The sequence below is a fragment of the Cylas formicarius genome, unplaced genomic scaffold (assembly GCF_029955315.1).
Source record: "Cylas formicarius isolate icCylForm1 unplaced genomic scaffold, icCylForm1.1 PGA_scaffold_6__28_contigs__length_40554024, whole genome shotgun sequence".
In the NCBI taxonomy this organism is placed as follows: domain Eukaryota; kingdom Metazoa; phylum Arthropoda; class Insecta; order Coleoptera; family Brentidae; genus Cylas; species Cylas formicarius.
The window spans coordinates 36,207,838-36,229,576 of NW_026844347.1; the positions used below are offsets into that span (position 1 = coordinate 36,207,838).

General features: G+C 32.9%; 3 protein-coding genes across 3 annotated transcripts in view; 2 read left to right on the forward strand and 1 right to left on the reverse strand.

Annotated features, from left to right (window-relative positions):
- LOC132703257 (QRFP-like peptide receptor) overlaps positions 1-3,197 on the forward strand; it is a 118,707-nt gene extending 115,510 nt beyond the window's left edge. The window contains exon 6 of the mRNA XM_060672406.1: positions 1,986-3,197. Coding sequence (XP_060528389.1) covers positions 1,986-2,136 — 151 coding nt within the window. The 3' untranslated portion in view covers positions 2,137-3,197. The remainder of the gene's footprint in view (positions 1-1,985) is intronic.
- Positions 3,198-3,731: 534 nt separating this feature from the next.
- Positions 3,732-5,566, forward strand: LOC132703433 (zinc finger protein 501-like). The gene is made up of 8 exons (XM_060672683.1): positions 3,732-3,918; positions 3,970-4,149; positions 4,222-4,501; positions 4,560-4,712; positions 4,766-4,938; positions 4,993-5,125; positions 5,179-5,383; positions 5,433-5,566. The coding sequence occupies exons 1-8, from the start codon at positions 3,793-3,795 to the stop codon at positions 5,515-5,517; spliced, it is 1,335 nt and encodes a 444-aa protein (XP_060528666.1). The 5' UTR covers positions 3,732-3,792; the 3' UTR covers positions 5,518-5,566.
- Positions 5,567-6,899: 1,333 nt separating this feature from the next.
- Positions 6,900-21,739, reverse strand: part of LOC132703155 (elongation of very long chain fatty acids protein AAEL008004-like) — a 50,470-nt gene continuing 35,630 nt past the window's right edge. Inside the window, exons 4-7 of the mRNA XM_060672280.1 lie at positions 16,931-17,011; positions 16,153-16,315; positions 7,497-7,633; positions 6,900-7,223 (exon numbers count right to left, since the gene is read on the reverse strand). Coding sequence (XP_060528263.1) covers positions 7,044-7,223; positions 7,497-7,633; positions 16,153-16,315; positions 16,931-17,011 — 561 coding nt within the window. The 3' untranslated portion in view covers positions 6,900-7,043. The remainder of the gene's footprint in view (positions 7,224-7,496; positions 7,634-16,152; positions 16,316-16,930; positions 17,012-21,739) is intronic.

Below are 21,739 nucleotides of genomic sequence, written 5' to 3' on the forward strand. Positions count from 1 at the left end.
TTATTACAGTATTTTGATTGGTAGACCGTCTTAAGTGCCGTTTAAAGGCATCAAAGCAAATAGATCAAGATCCGGAAACGTGTTCTCTACCGTGTTATAAGTGCGGGTAGGGTCTGTTCATAGATATAAGAAAGTGACCAATTGCTTTTGAATGCGATTATCCAAGGGTGGTCATTAACAAACAATGCAACAAAATTATTACCTAAAGTTTCGGACTTTAAATTCAGGTAAAATTGTGGTCCGTAATAGAAAATAATTTTATACCTACCTGTGTTTAATATTCTTTGGTTTGGTATACTACTTAGTTTAAGTTTGTCAGTAATCATTCTTATTTCGTGTGTAATACAGCGTGTGTTGAATCGTGTGCGAATTATGCAAAATATGTGCGAGTCTAATATATCTCGGGAGATGCTCCCGCCCATATGTAGAAAACACTATTCTTTTGAGACTAAGGAAGTTATAAACAATGTCTATTTGACTCTCATTGAAAGTGGTGCCAGCAAGCAAGAATCTTTAGAAGAAACGGCCACATTGACGAAAATTCCAACATCAACTGTATGGAAAATTGTGAATGATCCCATTTCAACGAGGAAAAAAAAAGCGATGCTGACATTTTCTCGAGTGTAGATGAAAGTGATCAAGATATAATACGGCGTAAAATTTACCAGTTATACGAGGAACCAAGCGTGCCTACATTAGATATCTTAATTAGGAGGCTTGAAAAAGATAAAACCGGTGTTAAATGTGGCAGAACTACCTTATGGAAGTGTATTCAACACATTGCGTCTTAGATTTAAAAAAATTGGCAAAAGGCAAGTTTTAATGGAATCTTTTAGAATTCGGAAATGGCGACTGGAATATTGAGAAAAAATTTGGATTTACAGAGAACAACAAAGGCCAATTTATACTTACAGAGAAAAACAAAGGCCAAATATATTTACTTGGATGAAACCTGGTTCGACACTTATGATACCCCGAAAAAGGGTTGGGTTGACTCAACTGATAAGTGTAAAACAAACGCGCCATCAAAAAGAGGTAAAAGAATAACTATTTTGCATGCTGGCTCTAAATATGGTTGGATTCCAAATGAACTTTCTCTGTCTGCGAAAAATATTAGAGATTCTTCTCTGGATTACCATGAAGACACCACCGCTGATTTATTTGAAAGTGGGTTTGAAAACAAACCAGTTCCAAACATTCCTCCTAATAACGTAATTGTAATGGACAATGCAAGGTATCAGAGTAGACAGTTGACTAAAACCCCTTCCTCATGTGACACAAAACCAACAGTCTAAAACTACATGTATAATAAAGACATTTATTTTCATGAAGATTATACCAAAAAACAATTAATTGAGGTTCTACAAAGCTTCAACCTACAAAAGGAATACGTCTGTGATAATTATGCAAAAAAAAATTAGGGCATACACTTTTAAGGCTTCCACCTTACCAGTGTATATTTAATCCCATTGAACATGTTTGGCACCAACTGAAATCTGACATTCGTCGTAACAATGTTTTTCCCCGTATTAACTCCAATATCCTCAAACTTATAGAAACCGAAGTTTTTAACATCCCTCCACAAAGTTGGACAAATTCTGTTAAACATATAGAAAAAGCAGAACAATCGTATATCCGTATTGCAAATAATATAGAACAAGTAATAAATAGAACAGGCGATGATGGCGATAGTGATACTGATATATTATGTGAATAATTTTATGTAATTTAAGTAGGTAATAAAAATAATTTGTAATTTTATTTAAACATAAATACATACATTAACACATAAATATTGTTTAGTGCCTTAACTAACAAAACCCCAAATAATTAAATTCTAAGCAAAGTGCTAGGCAAAAAATCATTGCAGTTTAGGTCTCTTGATCAAGTGAAACAAGATAAATTAAAATCTCCTACTAATACTAAGTCGGTGTTGCTTGTATTTTGTAAATTTTTATATTTACATATAAAAACCTATGTTTCAGATACCCGAACAGCCTCAAAGAAGTGAAAGAAGTAAAGTCGGAGGAGGAAACTACGGAAGCTAGGGCTAGATCTAGGAATATTTACGTAAGAGCGACCCCGCAAATCATAATCGACGGACTTAAACTGCCAGGGGATGAAATATACGTATGATACGATAGGGGCCCCATCTAGAAGCAAAGTAACGAAGTATTAATTCAACGAAAAAGACAAAAACACATATTATCCTGATAATAAGCACGTAACATTTAATGTAGATATTATAAAACAGATCTAGAAATAAATGTATTTCAAAACAGTTACATACAGGGTGATATTTAGGATAGGATAAACACACGACGTTATAGAGAATAGGAAAATGCTGTTTTGAAACGTTTGAAATTTTAAAACGATATATATAACGAAAGGCCACTGCCAAAGGCGACGTAAAAATATTTGCATCTCAAAAATATAAATGTACGCTTATATAATTTTTCAAAAAATATGCTAACCCCCCGAATATAAATTTTGAAACCCGGGAAACTCGAAAATTACGTAAATTACTCTAAGCAAGTCAAAGTTACCGAAAAAATATTTTTATGTAGGGCTACGACGCATTCTACGCATTCTAAAAATTGAATTTTTAAACATATCAATAGAAAAGTCAAAATTGGAAATTTTCAAGCAATTTAAATTTAAATTCCCCAACAAACAAAACCTCTCAATGCCTATAACTTGTTACAAATTTAAAATTTCCCGCCAAACTGAGCGTCATCAGTCCATAGCAGCCAATGAATGCCTATTGGCAGGATTCCTAATACTCAGACATAACCTATTTTATTTTTGTTTTTGTCACTAATGGGTAACATAAATAAAAACTTCATTATACATTATCCAGAGATGAACTGAAAATGCCCAGTTTTAACCAAACTTGAGTTCAAAAAATTGAATTAAACCTAAGCCCATAGTCAATTATATTTTAAAAAATCCTATTTCTTTGTGATAACTACTGTTGACATGTACAACAGTTGGTTTGGTGTTATTTGCCAATGTATAAGTAAATTTAATAGACAATAATTAATTGTATACACAATGAAATGTTCTAAGACATTTTCTCGGTCAGCTCGCTGTATATTTTTGTCAGTGTACCGCTAAAATCTAATTCTAGTCAATAATTGCCGATCAATAACTTTTTGTTTATAACAAGACTGTTCTTGAATAAATTGTCATATTTCTGGTGTTATTTATTACCTGCCGCTTAATTCGTAGCTATACTGAACTGGCAAGAAATACTATCCGTGAAGATAAAGAAAACTCCACTCCACTATTAAGAGTAAGAGCAGGGTTTAGCTTGACGCCGAATTTTCTTATACGCCGAGCAGAAAAAAAATCTTGCTTCCAAGAATCCAAACATTTGTATTAAGAATGTTTCCCCAAAAAACCCAAAATGTTCAGCAAATTTCAGTTCATTTTCCCAGAATACATTGGTTAGAAATACTAATTTTACATCTGCGCCTTGAACATTTCTTTATACAATGGTGAAAGGCCGGATGGACCCGGATGGTTCGCGATTGAAGCGGGGGTAGTCGTTTTTGGTTATCGGTCAAAGTTTTTCTTTGCAAGCTGAGAACAATTGTTGATTATAGTTTTTTTACGTGTTGGTCTGTGACCAAAAAAAATCCTCCGCGAATGCCGGAAAATGGGCCCATGACCACAGTACATGTGCCCAGCCGATAGCAAATAGTTTAATCTCTCTCTTATACAATGGATTCTCTTCTTTTTACTGTATTCTTTCCCAAACAAAAATAATGTTCTAATTAAGCAAACAAAATGAAGACATTCGAAGATTCCACCAAAGTGTGCCGAATCTGTATACAGGAGAAACCGGTCAAAAGGTTGCGCTCCATATATGAAAATTGCTTGGATCAGCAACTTTCGGATATTGCCAATATACAGGTGAAGTGGCAGCATAGCCCAAAGAAGTCATATTTATGAGCTCTCTTTTAGCTTAACAAGAGTCCCAACTTACCCACAAACGTCTGCAGCACTTGTTTATCTCATCTGAAAGCCGCCATAAGGTTTAAACATAAAATTGTGAATGCGGAAATTCAGTTGAAAACAATTTTCCATGTATCGCAAGCAGGGAATGAAGGACCATTGAAATTTGATAAAGACGTTTCTGATACCGTAGGTACATAATTCTGTTCATTTTGTGCCCTATTGTTTTCTAGTCTAGGCAATACTTTGTGCTATTTGTAGGAATCAGAGAATCCCCAAAACACGAATGAATATGAATCAATTGATTCTGATGAAATGCAGTGGAAATCTAAGGAGACTCAAGAGAGTGCTTTTGATGAAACGGCAGAGCAAGTTGAAGAATTCAATTTTAAAAAAGAAACAGGTGATGAAACAAAGGAACTAAAACTCCATAAATGTACAGAATGTCCTAAAACATTTAAATATGATTGTGGTCTAAAAGCGCACAATGTTAAACATGGAAAATTGATGGAGTGTGAACCATGTAAAGCCTCATTTCGCTGTGAGTTTTTAAAAATTTCCTTTTATTCCTTTGGTCAGTGCTATTTCTAAATTTCTAGCTCTGAAAGTTTATGAGAAACATTTGAAACAACATCCTGGATACAAGCCATTTTCATGTGCATTCTGTGACAAAAAGTTCTCCGTAATATCCACACTGAAAAAGCACCATGTCCTTCACGATACCAAAAATAAACACTTGTGCAAAACATGTGGTGAGACCAAACGTTAATTCTACTGATATATGGTTGGAGAATACAAATTTTAGGGAAGAGTTTTGTGCATGGGTTTGTCCTTAAGGGACATTTGAGGACACACACAGGAGAGAAGCCCTATAAATGTGATATATGTGATGCCACATATAGCACCTCATCCTTTCTTATCATCCACAAAAGGACTCACACTATGGAAAGGCCTTACAAGTGTGAAGTCTGTTCAAAGGTAAAGCTACGAAACTTTTAGCAATTAATTTTCAACAAACCGTCAATGTTTTAGAATTTTATTAGCAAATGTGCTCTTAAAGCTCACAGCAGCACCCATTCTGATGAGAAAAAATATATATGCAATTTGTGTGGCAAAGGGGCTGCAAGATTGCCAGATTTAATCATTCATATGAGATTTCACACAGGTTAGGTTCATTTCTAACCCACATACTGTTAATTTTAAACATTATGTTTCTAGGTGAAAAACCATATGCTTGTGATCAGTGTCCTAAAAGATTTCCGACATCCAGCAACTTGGCAGCACATCGTCGGACCCATCTGGGTGTGAAGGAACACATTTGCGAAGTGTGCAGCAAGGCTTTTACAGAGTCTCAAACATTGAAGAGGCACTTTAGGATTCATACTGGGGAGAAGCCATATGAATGTACCATATGTGGCAAAAGGTATAAAATGGCATTTGCGATTGACTTAAAATATTTGTTTGTCTTATAGGTATGCCCAATCAGGACAGCTAACGGTTCATAGAAAAACCCACAAGGTTAAAGAGGATACTCCAGAACTGAATGAATATTTATAAGATAATTTTTAAATTATTTGTATTATTTGAATAAAATAATTTTGCAAGATGTTCATTTGTTATTCCATTTTTTTTATATCGAAAACTCGGATTAAAATCAGCTTACACAACAGCATCACTTGCCTGCTAAACTAGGATTTCACAAAGCACAAACGTTTAAAAAGTCTTGCCCACAAGGAATTTTGTTATTATGAATTTATGTGGATTGCGTGGGTCGAAAACTAACGCCACGAAATCGAAAAAACAGAAAACATTGAAAATAACCGCGAAAAGTTCCACTTAATCCACTTTGTCTTTTATAACGCTGGGTATATTAGCAAAGGGCACTCGCCCATTACCGACGTCCGCCGTACAGAACAGAATTAGCCAAAGGTACTATTTTGGAAAAAACACAACACGGTTCCAGGGAAATTACATGGAAGGGAACAGATGGTCCGTACGCAGTCATTTAAATAGTTTATTTGACGGCATATCCATATTTAAGTACAAAAAGTTGAGCTAAAATTTATATAATTTCCACTTTAGGATTTATAATTTATCAATCTATTTAAAATAGAAAGTTACAAACAAATGCAAATTCAAATAGAGGCAAGCGTTTAATCAATGGAATGCTTACACTTGACTATGACTAGGTTCTCATTACATGTAACTCAAACTTTAGTAAATTTCTATACCTCCCTAACTCTAACCTATACGTTATCTGAACAATCAATAAAAAAGGGTAGAACAGTTGAGGTATTGAAGGTGTATTTAATGTATAAAAGACAGAATCACCTAAAAATTCAAGATCTTATTAAGGAGGAGAATATTCCAAAATCACTACATATATAACCTTCCTATAAAAAAAGTTAAGTTTTGTTCATTTTTGCTAAAGAATTTTTGAAATACCAGTCAACGCCATCTCTGAACTATTGGAACTACAACCACTCGTCCATAGATAGAGCCACTGTCAAATACCATTACTGTGACTTGTCTGTTACCTACACAAAGTTAGCCAATTTGTAATATTCACCTCGTTTTGCTACACAAAGCATTGTCAGAATAAATAACGCATTATACCAGACTTATTTTTTTCAAAATACGTTGAAATATTATTTTGAAATTCTTTGGCTTTAATATGAATAAGGCACGTAAATTTTGTACTAATTTTTCATAGCGTAAAAATAGAAATTGTAGTGTTTTTCATCAAAAACCTCGTGGGGAAATCGAGTGGAATTTAAAAATAATATTTAATATATTTGTCGTATATAAATATGGTTCAAATTTTATTTAAACACGGGCGATCACAGTCGAAACGATGCAAGACTCACCGCAAATATTTCGAAGAAAAAAAACATGCCAAAAAGTATTATTGACGTGATTTTTGAGCACTACCCTGTATATTTCTCTGCTACGTCACTTTCGGATTGATTTAAATAAAATTTGCAACCGTCTTATCGGTTAGGATTAACTCTAATATAATATATTTACAAAAAAGTACACCCCTATTTATAACGAGCCTACAGGTACTATCTACAAGTTCGTTGTTATTCACGTTTGACGGTTTTTTGTTTCTCGGCCCTCTTATACGTCTGGTAATAATAATTAGAAAAGAGGCCGAAAAATATCGTAGAGTGGAGAAGGAGAAGACCCCCGATGAACCTCGGGTACCCACAGTCGACCCACAGCAACTGTGCTGAATGGACGAACACTGCTGCGAACTGAAGCTGAAAAATTAATTTAACTTTTATTGAATGAAAGATAAAAATTTAATACGACTCTTCATTGTTTATGTATGAAATTCAATTGCAAACTAACCTTAAAAAATTTGTTTAAATTAAGCACTCTCAGGTGTGAAATGTATTTTTTAATGGTTCTTATAGCATTCTATTAAATTTAATGATTTTTCTATGTCTCGCCTATCACTTAAGTCGTTCGCAAGTAAAAAAAAAGTTACAACAAAAGTTAAAATAATCTACACTTTAATTTTTGGTACTCACCAACTGAATGGTCGTCAGGTGCTTCTTCCACCAAATGTACTTCTGGTACTCCGGTCCCATTGCCGACACCATGTAATAGAAATACATCATGACGTGGACGAAGTTGTTGATCAGATTGGAGAACGTTCCATGGCCGCCTAAGAAATGTTTATTTTCAACAAATTAAAATTATAACCGTCAAACGTCACCATTTCATTTTGAATATTAACTATTGATGATGTTTCGGAATGTTGTGTTTTCTGCGTGTAAAAATGACAATAAGTTAGTTAAAATGTTTAGAATATTCAATTTCTATGAGATGTAAATATATTCTACTCTGGCACAGTTCATTCTATATGAATGTAATTGCATTTTTTGTAATATTACTGTGTTCGAAATATGTTTGTTTGAAGAAAAATTTTCGTACCGATGTTTATTTAAAAAAATCATAATACAGTATTTCATTATACAGATAGAATTCTTCGATGCATTAGTCAGCTTCTTTGGGGATAAAATTGTTGTGAAGATTTCATCCTTGTTTTTACGAAAATTGAGTATATAAAATTATTCAATCTTACATTGGAGGTCTCTAGAAGCTTTTTGAAATTTAGCGACAGCCCTACATGAAATATGTTACTGTAACAACATTGTAGTAAAAGCCATTGTAATTCACTCGTAAAATGAATAAAATGAAATACATTTATTTTAATCAGTTGTTGTGTAGGAATTTCAGATTTTGTGTGAACGAAAAGATTACGAAAATTATGGCAAAATCATTATTCTAAAATGAAATATAATTGGTATAACTTTAATAATCTCAAAGTTTAAAATTAAGAACCCAAAAGACAAATATTTATATTCTATTATAATATATAATACTAGTTGTGAGGTAATCTCAATCTTTTCTCAAAATTAATATTAATTATTTTACATTTTATATTGCTTTTCAATAATTATACCACTACTAATCCATTCAGTATTTGTAAAACACGTCAAATATGCTTTAGAACACGATTTCAGTTTTTATATAAATGACTGTAAGCACTAATCTCTTGTTCTTGACCCTTGTCCAGAAGGAAACCACCGCATCCAAAAGCAAAAATTTCTTAAATCATATAACTGTTGAAAATGGTAGTTATTTCATTGCATCTAATAAGTAAAACTTATTAACGAAATGTGTTTTCTACTACGCCAGTGGGAATTCCCGCAAATTCATATTTTGGCGGTAAAATATAGTTCACACTTCAATCACGTTGGCAGCACAGTGTGAGCATTTTGCGTAGATGGCCAGATCCATTAAATATTCATTCAAAACAGAGTTAAGTGTTTGGATATCACGGTTGTGCAAATTCAAGTAGAGTTTTTTCTCTTTTGTTCCATCATACTGGTTCCCAGTTCCAGGTCTTTAGGGGCAAAAAGGTGTTAACTCACTTTTTTTAGTTTTGAAATAAATTGAGCTAAAGTTTATTGAATGGAACTTTTCATGTGACTTAATTATAAATATTTGTAGATGTTATAATGTATAAAGATACGTTGAAAAATCTTGTAGAAGGTCAACTTTGGAAGAAACATATTTGTAATGTCAAAAAAATTAGTAAAAAGAAGTAAAAAAATGAGTTAACACCTTTTTCAGAATTATTATTTATAAAGAGCCATGATCATATGTAAATGAAAAGAGCGTTATCCGTACAAAAACTATTTATTTAGCAACATTTTTGAATTCAATGCCCCTTTTTAACAAAGAAAACATAAATTTCATGTTCTCGTCATTTCAAATTATAAAAGAAACCTCTGAGGTTTTCTGGGATGAAAGGAATCCCTTCATTTTTTTTTGCGATCTATAATTCCTAGTTTTCGTGACAATTCCTTAAAATCAGTAAACTTATCGGCTATCCTTGTTATGTTAAAGGGCGTCGTTCTTCTGGCTTCAGTCGTCTTGATCAACAGTATTTGATGTTTCCTAATTGCCTTTTCTACAGTAGCAAAATTTCTCCATAAAAGTATGTCCCACTTCGGGAAACTTATGACCAATTTTTTTAAATCTGCCAGATTTTATCAAATAATGCCATAAACACACAATGAAAAGGTTTTTGTTCTGACCTCCTGCAGAGTCCTCCATGCTATTAGGTGATCAAAACTTTTATTTGCTTCTTTAGTATTTTCGAGAAATGCTAATGTTGAACTACCCATTCATTTCCTCAGGTCCCGGAGATCCTTCATCTTCGATCCAAATATGAAAACACCCTTTACCGTTCTTTTGCTGTGTTGAAACTGAATGAACTCCTAGATTATAGAGCCATATTTGCAGTAAGTAAAATGTTTTTACAAGATGAAATTATTTGTTTGGTAGAGATAACACTTTTAAGGTTACCCGTCTACGAGAATTGGGCGCCACCTATGACTCGAATGATTTACTAACAAATAGAAAACGAAGTTGACACCATTTTGCAAAAAAAATCTAAAATTTTTAAAAAAGTGAGTTAACACATTTTTGCGTTATGGTCTTCAATTGAAACGTAGACCGTCGATAGCATTCAACGACCAAGATCCCTGTTGTTGTATCAATTTTGAGACATGGGCGCAAGACCAACGAAACGATCTACGAAAATATCAAAGTCACCTGAGACGCATCAAGTTTTATCATTGAAACGTCATTTTATTTATAAGCGGCCGTCCGTCCTTTGAGGCGTCGCGCCTATTATTGGCAAATTTGCAAATCTCGCCCGCGTTTGAATAATAAGGCGCAATATTATTGCGCCGATCTCAGCGAATAATAATTTAGGTCCGAGCCCGAAAACTTTCTAACGAGTTTTGTAACAGAACCGCCTCTTACTGCAAAACGCGCAAATGGCAAGACCCAGCCTTCTTGCACGTATAAACTGCATCATGCGGACCGTATCAAAATAAACGGATTGCGTTATACCATGCACCTGCGATCAGCTGTTTTAATGGTGCAACCGGTCGGAATACTAGCTAAACGGCTTCAACTAAAGTACGATAAACACGAGGCAAATATTACAACGTGTCTACTACTGCATCGCAATAAATTTGACAGATAAAACTAGCAAAATGATTAAAAATGTAAATACAATCGAAATGACTAAAAATTAAAAGGGTAAATATTTATTTCTTCCAAACCGCGGGATCGGTCAGGAAAAACCCAGTCCGGTTTTTTCCTTAAGTCCATCAAGATAATTCCAAAAATAATGAATGATTTTGTCATATGTTCTGTGCATTGTTAGGTAAGTCGTCTGTGATATTCGACTAACCTAACTTTGTCAATTGACTGTGGTTCTATCAATCTCGCCGTGATGTTGAACCCCTAAATACCTAGATAAAGAAGGTGATTAGATAATTTAATTATTGAGTAGGTAATAAACATCAAAGCAAAATCCTTCAATTAAATTTTAAAAAGCAGTGTTATACAGTGTTTTTCAACGAAAACAAACAAAATAATTAGGGGTTGTTTTTTTTTCAAAAACCAAAAACCGGCAAACTCGTCTTTCTATGGGGAAATAAGACTGACGTATTGAAAAATTAAACTTTTAAGTCCGGTACACATAATACAATTCCTACATGTATTTTTAAAAGATAAAAATTGCTGTTTGATGAGTTTGATTATTTTGGTGGAATTTTGTTTTTAAAGGTTGTTTTATAAATGTTGATACTTTTCAGTTTTGTTAGTGATAAAAAGCTCAACTTTATGGAAAAGGTTTTTGCCGTACATATAATAATTTGTGGGTGTATTGGGAAATTCTAATACTAGAAAGAAGGAAATTATATTAATTTATGAATTCTCTAAAACAAATTTCTGAACAATTCTCTTACATTCAGGGCTAATTTAGTTTACATATGTAAATAATTTTTCTTAAACAAATTCTCAATTGCCATGACATGTATTTGGGAAGCAAAAGTTTCATCTGAAATTACTTGCGATGAAAGAATGAGCCTACAGCATTTTCTGTGGCTTCTTTGAACATTTTTTCCGCCCAAATTTTTCCTGTGCTTTATTCTCACTTTTAAGACTCATATTTCGTGATACATGGGGGAGACGAAAGAAGCACCTAGAATTTGATTATTTTATTTAATATTTGTTTATTAGTTTTTGGAATGTAAATTTGGAATCCTGACCTAGCAAACAGTTAACAGCTCAGAATTGGGATAAAGAAAATAGGTGCGAATTTGATGTGGATTCCGTGAAATTATTTTAGTGGCCAAGCACAAGCGCACAAGGTAAATAACAAAGAGGGAGAGAAAGAGAAAGAGAGTGACGAATTAAATAAGAATAATCGAGTTTCAAACTAAAACAAAATTGCCATTTTTTAGATTTTTTTCCTATAAATAGGATTTCGTTTCCTATAATTCAAATCCAATCATTTTTTATCTTTGTTATGTGTTTAGAGTACATATTATATATGTACATGGACATAGACATGTAATAGGTATTTGTTTTTAATAGTTATTTAGTTTAAATTGGAAAAGAAAAAATGGAAAACGCATCACCCTGTATATGCTGGTAGCATGCTGTAGAGTTTGGGTGCATAATATTTATAAGAACGTTGTCTGTGTGTTTTTTGCGTAGCAGTACTATTTCTGGAATTGTACATATGATAATTATAATGTAATGGAATTTTACCTTGTATCTTTTAATACGGTCAACAATACAGCTGCCGTATATGCAACAGGCCCCTGTCATGAAACAGCAAATTTGTTTTAAGATTTTTAACACGGTTTCACCGAATATAACGATTGCTTTTTGTTTTCCCACAACCGACTCTGCACAAAGTTACTTATAGAACAGGTATTATTTTTAGGTTATATCATAAATATGCGTGTATTGTTTTCTCTATGTTAAGAGCATTCGCTCAGGATTGTAGTCAATCCAAAATGGAAGGAGCAAATTAGAATCACCACGTCTGAATCGGCTATTATTAATTAGCTAAATTAGTAAATCGACGTTTCGACATGTACGGAAAAACGAACAAATCTTTATCGCTGTATCAAAAATCGAAAATCACGACGATTAACGCAATAAGACGCCTACGGTGCTTTGACAGTTGTCGTAAAATTATATTCGCGTTATTTCGGTGGCCTTTAAACGAGTCTCAACGGAATCGATACCAAGTTAACGATTTTAAAATCGTAATGAATTTGTAAACTTCTGTTCCGTTGAGATTTTGTGTCAAGGCGGCCGATGATTTTGGTAAAAGTGCCTGCGATTTCTACGAACGCGCGGCTTCTCAAGAAGGTCTTTCTTTTAGTGAACGTTTCGTATCACGTTAATTATTTAGTTAAAGGTTAATGGAGATAAGTTCCGGCCGAAAGTATAACTTAAAACCTATTGAAACGGGCGGACATTTTAAGTTTTGCGGTTCTCAAACCGCACCTAATATTTGCACATTGCAAGTACGAGGTGCGATCAAAAATTATAGCGTGTTAAATACGGAGTGCTATCAAAAATTATGTCGCTTCAGTAGAGCTAATTTTTTTGAAATTATATAAGTACCAAATACCAATAAACTAAACTATTAGCATTTTTCTATGTTAAAAAATTATTCTTCCAAAACCCTTCGTGTTTTTTTCATTGGAAAACAAGCCAATGTTAGCTTTTTTTTACTGCTGTTACACAATCGAATTTCAACCGTAACTAAACATAACTGAGAGCCCTGCGAATAAGAAATTAGAATTTATGTTACGTTGTTATGATTGGTAAAATAATAAAATCCAGTTTTCCACACAGAACTTTAAGGATGTAAAAGCTACATTATGGACATAAAATATTAAACTCAAAAACGACAAGGCTTAAGTATGTATCTAGAATCTTAACGAGAAATTGAAGAAATCAGTAATATACGAGGTGTTTGACGGTTGATGGTACCTTAGACGTCGGTAAGTTCCATAAGCGGCGATGACTGTTTTTGAACAATGCGTTCCTTTTCCTATCTTCAGCAGTTTACAAGATAATCATTATTTTCTTCATTTTTCCGACAAAAACATAGATTCGATGGAAATTTTATTACTACGGCGCTGGAAATATCAGAAAGTTCAAATTTTGGAAATTAGTTTCATTCTCTCTTCTCTCTTGTCTATTTGACACCGGTGTAAAGCAAGCAATAGTTACATCATCGGATTGTACCATGTTGTGCACAAATAGAGCCGTCGGAGATAAATAAAACTACTACCATTTATTGAACTGTCAAACGGAAAATGAATTATTTATTATAAGACCGAAAAAAGATAAATGCCAAAGTAATGCAGTTTTCAAAGAAACTTGTTTGTATTTCAGAAACCAAACGGATGAGGTGTAGGAGTGCTCTTAGAATATGTGATAATATACAGGGTGTTAGAAATGTACAAATCGAGAGTTTTGACCGACTCAATATGATGTAGAAGTAATTTCGATATTCCTAAGCTACATCCAAAATTTTAACTATCTACTGACCCCAGTGTAGTAATAAAAATGAAAAAATTGATGCTATGTTTTAATTTCTCGAAAATCACTAAAAATATAGGTATAGGAACGTGCTATTCAAAAACAATCATAAAGCATTAGGGAATCAGAAAATCCAGTAATACACATTTAAAATTTCAATGTTAATGTAACTTTTTCGAAGGCCCGTGTTAAACATACTTTAGATAGATATGGAACTAACCAAATTTTTAGAACAAACGTCTAAGGTACCATCATCCATGAAACACCCTATATAAGCTGTGTCTGTGGATATTAGGATGGGGATCCTAATATCCTTTGTTGATTAAAACAATGAAAATAACAATGAAAAAATCCAATCGGAGAGTTCATATAGAATATATAAAGCGATTTTAATATTCAGTGGCGTGATCAACTAAAAAAAATTCAAAAGCAATAATATAGGAGATCTAAGAACTGAAAAATAGTATAGTATACATTGCATATTTTATAAAATTTAACTCACATATATAAAAAAAACTGGAAGATTGTTTGCCAAAATTCGTTTTTGTTCTAATCTCGAAATATCATTTACTGCGAATTTAGTATACTAATTAGATAACAATCTTGAATTTTAGCGGTGTCTCTGCTGCACATTAGCCATTATGATTAATTGAATAATAATTAGTATTCCTAAATCGTAGGTTAAGTGAGAAAGTATAATTTCAAGTTCGCCTATTGTGATATGTTCTTGTAATGTATTTAAAAGAAACTAATATTATTATAACTTATTGATGAAGCTAGCTTGCTGCCGCTTTTGTGATATAACGCTACTTTTGGCTAATGTTGGATATTTAAACACCCTTTTATAGTTCAGTTATGGGTCCACTTATAAAATAAATAAAAACTGGTTTCTTCTGACACTCAAAAATATATGAACTAAATGGAAAACATTGTATGTATTTCAATATTTTTTTTAGGCTTGCTATAAGCTTTTCAAAAATATATAACATATACGAAAAATACATCTTTGAGTTGACATTTTTTTGAGTAGACCATGAAAAAAAGGTGCCAGCTTCTACAATATACTTTAGTCAAACAGTCGTGATATTTTGGTGATTAATATTTTAATAACTGCCCCTTAGGGCTAAGGTTAACTCAAAATGGGAAAATGGATATAATAGGGGTCTATTATCAGCGCAAATTTAATATTGTACACACACAAGTTTATTTTAACAGGTAAAACTTTTGCAATCCAAGTGTGGATTCGTCTTGGAAGTCATACTTATTTCTTTTGAAATTCAAAAATATTCTTTTAAACAATATTGAAGAAATAAATATTCAAATATAAACGTTTTTGAACCATACAGTAATAACTAATGGCAACTTACTAAAAGCAGAAAGCAGGCTTTAAGGTTTAACCAAAGCATATAAAATTTAACTTTTGATTAGTGACGATTCTTCTTATTTTGCGCATGCACATTAATTCTAGGCGGTGGCATCACATGACACCCGTTTTCAAAAATTATTATAAATATAGAGCCATCGATTCAAATCCACTGCTAACTAACCAAAACTACTAACAGACCTAACAAAAATACTAAAATAAAAACACGGTTTTCCATAAAAATATATATACCAAAATTTATGAGCTACAAAATAACATTGACCACTCCACTGGATCCTACAGAAAAAACCCTGCGCAAATAATGCAAAACTGACAAAATAAAACCATAAAAAATGGGACAAACCATATACCTATTTCACTGTTTGATATTTTTTCATATCTTGTCTTCATATCGATGCTAAAAATAAGTCAATCACGCCGTATTTTGTCTAGCCATAGGACAGAATAAGCTTTCGAATTTTTCACAAATAAATTTTGATGATCCGGTTTCAAAATTAATAATTACTTATAAATATAACTATAACTAATAACTTCGGTGTAAGTGAACATTTTTTTTAACGTTTCTACTTACAACGGTCGCAAATCCAGTGGTGCAGTTTTATTTAAAAAAATCATAAAAGATTTTTTTTTTATCAGAATTGGAAACATCGAAAGTAATAAATGAAACTAAATTAATAATATTTCAAAAAAGTTATTCGAAATTGAATTTTTTATTATACGATTGGAAGTTTTAGCTTCAAAAATTCATATAGAAAAACCGACCAAAGTGGCGAATGATGTGTTTGCTATTTTTGCGCGTTTTTTCAATTGGCACATGCACGGAAAGTGAAAATCGTCACGGTTTTCCCTCTCTCGCTTACCGGCGATGAATTTCACAAGAATCCACGTCTCCAGCGGCGTGAGGCTGTGGTGGTACAGATGCAGGAAGGTCACCTGGCTGTCCTTTTTGCGCAACACGAAAAAAAGCGTGTCCAAGAACTCGGTCAGCTTCGAGATGTAATACCACCAGCACAGGTTTGCCATCTGCAGTGCGAAACATAAAAACGACATTAAAAAGGGCAACGGGCAAAGGGAATAAATAAACTTGAGTGCATAGAAATCGTCCCGCGTTCGGAAGATAATTCAATATGTTTTAGTATGAGTCTAAATTAGTCAAGAGTGCTAATCTTTTATATGCTTACCTACGGTTAAACAAATGAAATGTGTTCATTCATATTAGGGCAAGACGGTCATACCCATCATTAAAAAATAAGTGTTGGGTTGCTAATTGTCAATAACCCTATTTGCTTTTAGTAATAAAAAAAAGTTAATTTGACTCCCAGTTATTTTACCATGCTAAACATAAAAAGCATAAATAAATTTTAATCAATTTAAACTCGCATTAAGACATTTTTTTTTGTTTAATCGAAAAATGCTAAGTTAGATTTTTGAAAAACACTAAATTCATTTTATAACGGTTTACGAGTATGAAAGTTAAAAGCAAATGTGAGCTTCATGTTTTCATGCAACGCAAAATTCCAAAAAAGAGTGTTGATATGACGAAATATGCCTCTTTCTAAATCCTTAAAAATGCGAGAAAATTCAAAAAAACAGAACGTTCCAAGTGATCACATCGTCATTGCACAGCGCGATATTTACCCTCATTGCTTTGGCATTGACTGAATAATCGACGGGCTGGCATTTAAAGCTGTAGTCCAAAAACCATCCGCTCATCAGATGCTGAAACAGATTTCTTTATTATGAAAAAATAATCACTTTAATCCTAAAAGTACGTGGTTTCTAAAGTTTTCAGCGCAGGTCTGTAAAACTAAAAATGTTTTGGCATCAGAAATTTTTTGAAAAAAAATCTTCCTTTAGTTTATTTCTTATTTTATATTATTAAATAGTCAACACACTTCTTAAAGTCTATATAATTCCAACATGAGGCGAATAGTACATAACTCATAATAATAACAACAATTATTACTAAATAAATCATAAATTTAAAAACAAAAGCGCTAAAGCTACAAATGATTAAAAGCTGTCTGAAATATGGTTGTCTATATCACATCCTATACAACACACTATTTTGACAGAGATTGGTGCTTTCTCTGGGAAGCTTAATGGAGAAATTATTTCGGGTGATATAAAATATAACTATTTCTTTTCTTTTCAAGAGTCATTAAGGACCACAGTGGCAAGTGTAGGATTGCATTCGGCCTCATTGCTATTGGAAGGTTGTGGTGACGTGTATTTTTTGATGGAACGCTTAATATCTTTAATGTTGAAATTATTAGAGAGAAGAGCAGAGGTGTTTTAATTCTGGGCTCGAGTAAAATACGAGTCAGTTTCAATGAAGCTCTGAAGAAGCCAAGAGGATGATTGGCGAAACGTCAGCAAGTTCGACAGGGTAAAATCCGACGCAGGAGGAATCCAGAAATTTTGTAAAAAAAAATTGTTAAAAATAGTTTTTATCTTCACAGATCCAAGTCGTCTTGAGCAGTTTTGTTTCTACAGGTAACTAGTCAAACGATCATATTCTTAGGGCAATTTATTAATTCTTGATAAAAGTTGAGATAACTCCAAAACCAATATTTTTTTACTTTAATGCTTTTTATAGCAAATTGTTTAAAAATATCTTTTAGCCCAAAAAACTGGTTAAATCGTTCAGAAAATATTTTTTTTTGGATCGCTTTATCTCCTCTCCATTTGCGGGCATTTCTTTATTAATCAAAGTAACGTTATTATTTAATATTTCCTTTACGAAAACAACGTAACGTTTTTTTTTTAACACGCAGTGTATACGGTGATCAATAAGCTAAGCAAGCAAAATTATAGAAAAAAATCGACGATATTTTTTAAATTAGTTTTTTTATTCGATTTATGTGTTAATTAAATTTAAAATATGCGGAAAAAATTGGAATTGTTGGGCGCGCCGAAAACGAGCTTGAAATTGGTATACGCCTTGGTTCTCATCAGGTACGATAAAAAAAGGGGACACCTAGACACTTCGACAATTGTCAACTAGGATAGCATATGGTATTTTTTAAACACTGTATTTCGTATAAAAGAGCCTCCATATAACACAATATTTTGAATTACTTCTAACGAATACATTAAATACAGATTTGGCGTCAGTGTATCTTGAAAGCCATACGAAAAATTACCGATTTTCTGCCTAATGCAGATCGATTCGGTTAGTCTTTCTCCTAAATGTCATAAAAGCGTTTATTAACATTAAATTTTAGTTTGTTGGTTGACAATTTTATCCAGATCATTTTGCATTGTTTCCAAATCCTCTCGAGATTGAATTTTTCTAAATATTTTGAAATCATGTGCAAAAAGGAGACCACGTCAGCTTTATATAGATTTTGGGCATATCGTTAATGGGAGTATCAAAACGCAAAGGCCCGAGATTAGAACCCTGCGGCACACCCAAAAGTTAAAAAAAGTTTTGATGACGCACTCCCCTATACCAGAGACTGAAACCATGAAAGCATTTGGAGAAAAACATCGTGGTTTACAAGTTCATACACTTTGACGTAGATTACGTCGACCTGAGTATTAGCGTGCTGTGTTATACTGTGTTTGCGAAGTATTCACGCAAAAATTTCACTAGGCGTCTATATATTCTTCTATATCATTTCGATTCGTATTAATTTTCGTATTAATTTTAGTACCTTCGTAGCCCAAAAATCAACCCAATCAACTATCGAATATCAACTACGACATGTCTACTTGTTTTGATTGATTGTTGAGATGCACATTGGGTGAAGAATAAAACATACATTTTCTTAAACGTTTTAGGTTTTTTAATATTTTAGTTTTTCTAATAAAATACTAGTTTGCACACTTGCAAAAAAGCTACGATCACGTCATTGGAACACAACGTATAAGTCTGTCTCAATCAATGATTTTAAAAATCACTACGTTTATTCCTGTCCATCAATTCTCCGCTATGAATAATATCCCCTATAGACGATAACGGCGTTTTTGTAAGTAGACAGGTTTCTTTTAATACATTTTTTGTTAATGGCTTTACCCAATAACAATAGGTAATAAAATCGTTAACGTTTTATTGGGGAGGGACAGTCGAAAGTCAACACGATGAAGATGGAGACAGACTATAAATGATATATGCAACAGAATTTGAAATATATGCCAGAGGCTAATAATAGGTATATGGAATACTTAATAAAGTTATAGGTTTTTGAAAGATCCTTCAACAAAATAATAATATAAATTCGAGATTTTTCAGTTTAAAATATAATCAAAAATATTCGTTTATTTTGAACACCCTCTTACATCCAATTCAAATTCTGTGGCATATATCTTTTACGTCATCTTCGAATAATACAAAAAAAGTATGTTTTATTCGTCGCACTTTTTGAGCCACCCTATAATTTCAAATTGTGCATTCTAACAATCTTTACAACTTATGTATTTACCATTTTCTCATAACTTTTAAAGCCAATGAGATAATGAACTTTACTCTATTGTTGACTCACCCTGTACAAAGAAACCTGGCTTGATGTATAAAATCGTTCTTCGAATTTTTTTCAAACCACATTTTCGCATCAATGAAATCGAATAATTTCAAATGCATTCTTTATTTAAAACAAAATTTAGCATAAAAAGAATTTTACAAACTACTATCATACTTTCTGTGTTATTAGTATGTATTTTTATAGTTCAACAAGAACTTACTGATTCTTTCATACATTCATTTCAATTAAAGCTATCTTTGGTGATATTTTCTCTTTTAAAGCAACTGTCAAATCCATTTTTGATATTCTTTAAAACATTAAATATTTAGTTTTGCAAACAACATATCCGTAACAGTATAACCTCAAATCGCAGATAAGTTTTACTGCGCGCATGTGTCAACAACATCCCAAAGAAAAAACAAACCCAAAACTAGTAGTTTGCGATAAAAACATTTTGTGTATAATGTGTTGCCGATCTAAGAAGAGTCATTTGCACATATGGTGGTAAATTGTGTCGGTATACGTCATTCCGCCTTCCACGGCAGATCCTTAAAACAACGAGGCGAGAACAGGTGAAAAATACCTCGACTCACAGCCTACTTTCGTCGGGCGCGCGCCAAACTACACGTCATTCGCCGGCTCGCCACCCAAACAAAATAACAGGTACCGTTGATTCATACGAGACGCTTTCACTCCAAGGACGGTTTCAAGGACGCGGCGGCCCGAGCAACAATGCGGAAACGAGAAACCGAAAAGTAGGCTCCGCTTATGTAAAAGTTACACAAAGGGTTCACGGATCGCAATGTCAAGGTCGTCGAAAGCGGAAAGTTGGCCGTGCGTTTCCGCGTTAAAGAACTTGGCCGATGCAAATTAAAAGCGACGTTCTCGCGTACAATGATCGCGCATTGTTTAAATAATCGGTGTTTGGCACTTATGTAACCGTTAATCGAGTGACTATTGTTATTCATGGCGTTTCCCATTGTCGTAGGTCGCACTTATATATATATATCGTCAACTATTAATATAAGTAAGGTTAAGTTAACATAAAACAAAAGTTTTTCAAAATTATTACCTCATTTTTGAAAGTTTAAACGTTTTCCCATAAATCATATTTAGATCTTTGAAAAAGATATTTCATAAACACTCAACATTTTTCTTTAAAAGAAGTAAGTAAAAAAGTTTTCTCCAAATGACTATCACCTTATGTTTAAAAGATTCATAGGTTTTCTTTTAAATCGTTTTAGTTCTGTAAAATAAACAATTTGTTAAAAATACATTTCTCCCTTAAAGAGCATAAGTATTAGGTAAAAAAGTTTCTCAAAGTTACTATCATTAAAGATAGATATATATTAAGAACTTTAAAACAGATATTTCAACAATTTCAATAAAGAGATATAAAAATTTCTCAAAATTTATTATTTTTAAAAATTTTAAGCTTTTCCTATAAACCATATTAAATAAAGTTAAAAGAGATAGCTCTAAGTAGGTAAAATTACATCAAAAGCAATGCCAAGTAAAAAAATAAAATTGCCGACTTGACCGCGGGTTCAAAGATCGCGTCGCGTTAAAAAAAAAAAAAAGGTTTACCGGGAACACCCGGTGTAATTATTTTTATTGGCGAAGACGGACCGGTCCCATTAAGACGAACCGACTCGTTATTAATTGGTCCCACACTTTCCGTCAACATCAACGTCAAATTAAACATAATAATCGTTGAATTAATATTCTATAATAATGTAAAAAAAGGTAATTGAAAACTCCGCCGTTTTAGTTGATTTAACGGATATTGCTTTTTTACGATAAAATATGTTTACTTTCCGAAATGGTTAAAGAACAAGGAAGCGTTTTTTTTTTGTTATATGGCCGTTAGAAATTTTCCACTTGCTATGTAAGGACCCGACAGATGCGCTGAATCTACTTCGTTCCATATTCCGAGTTCTTTTAGCCAGCGGCGTATCTGGATAGTTATCGAAGGAAAAAA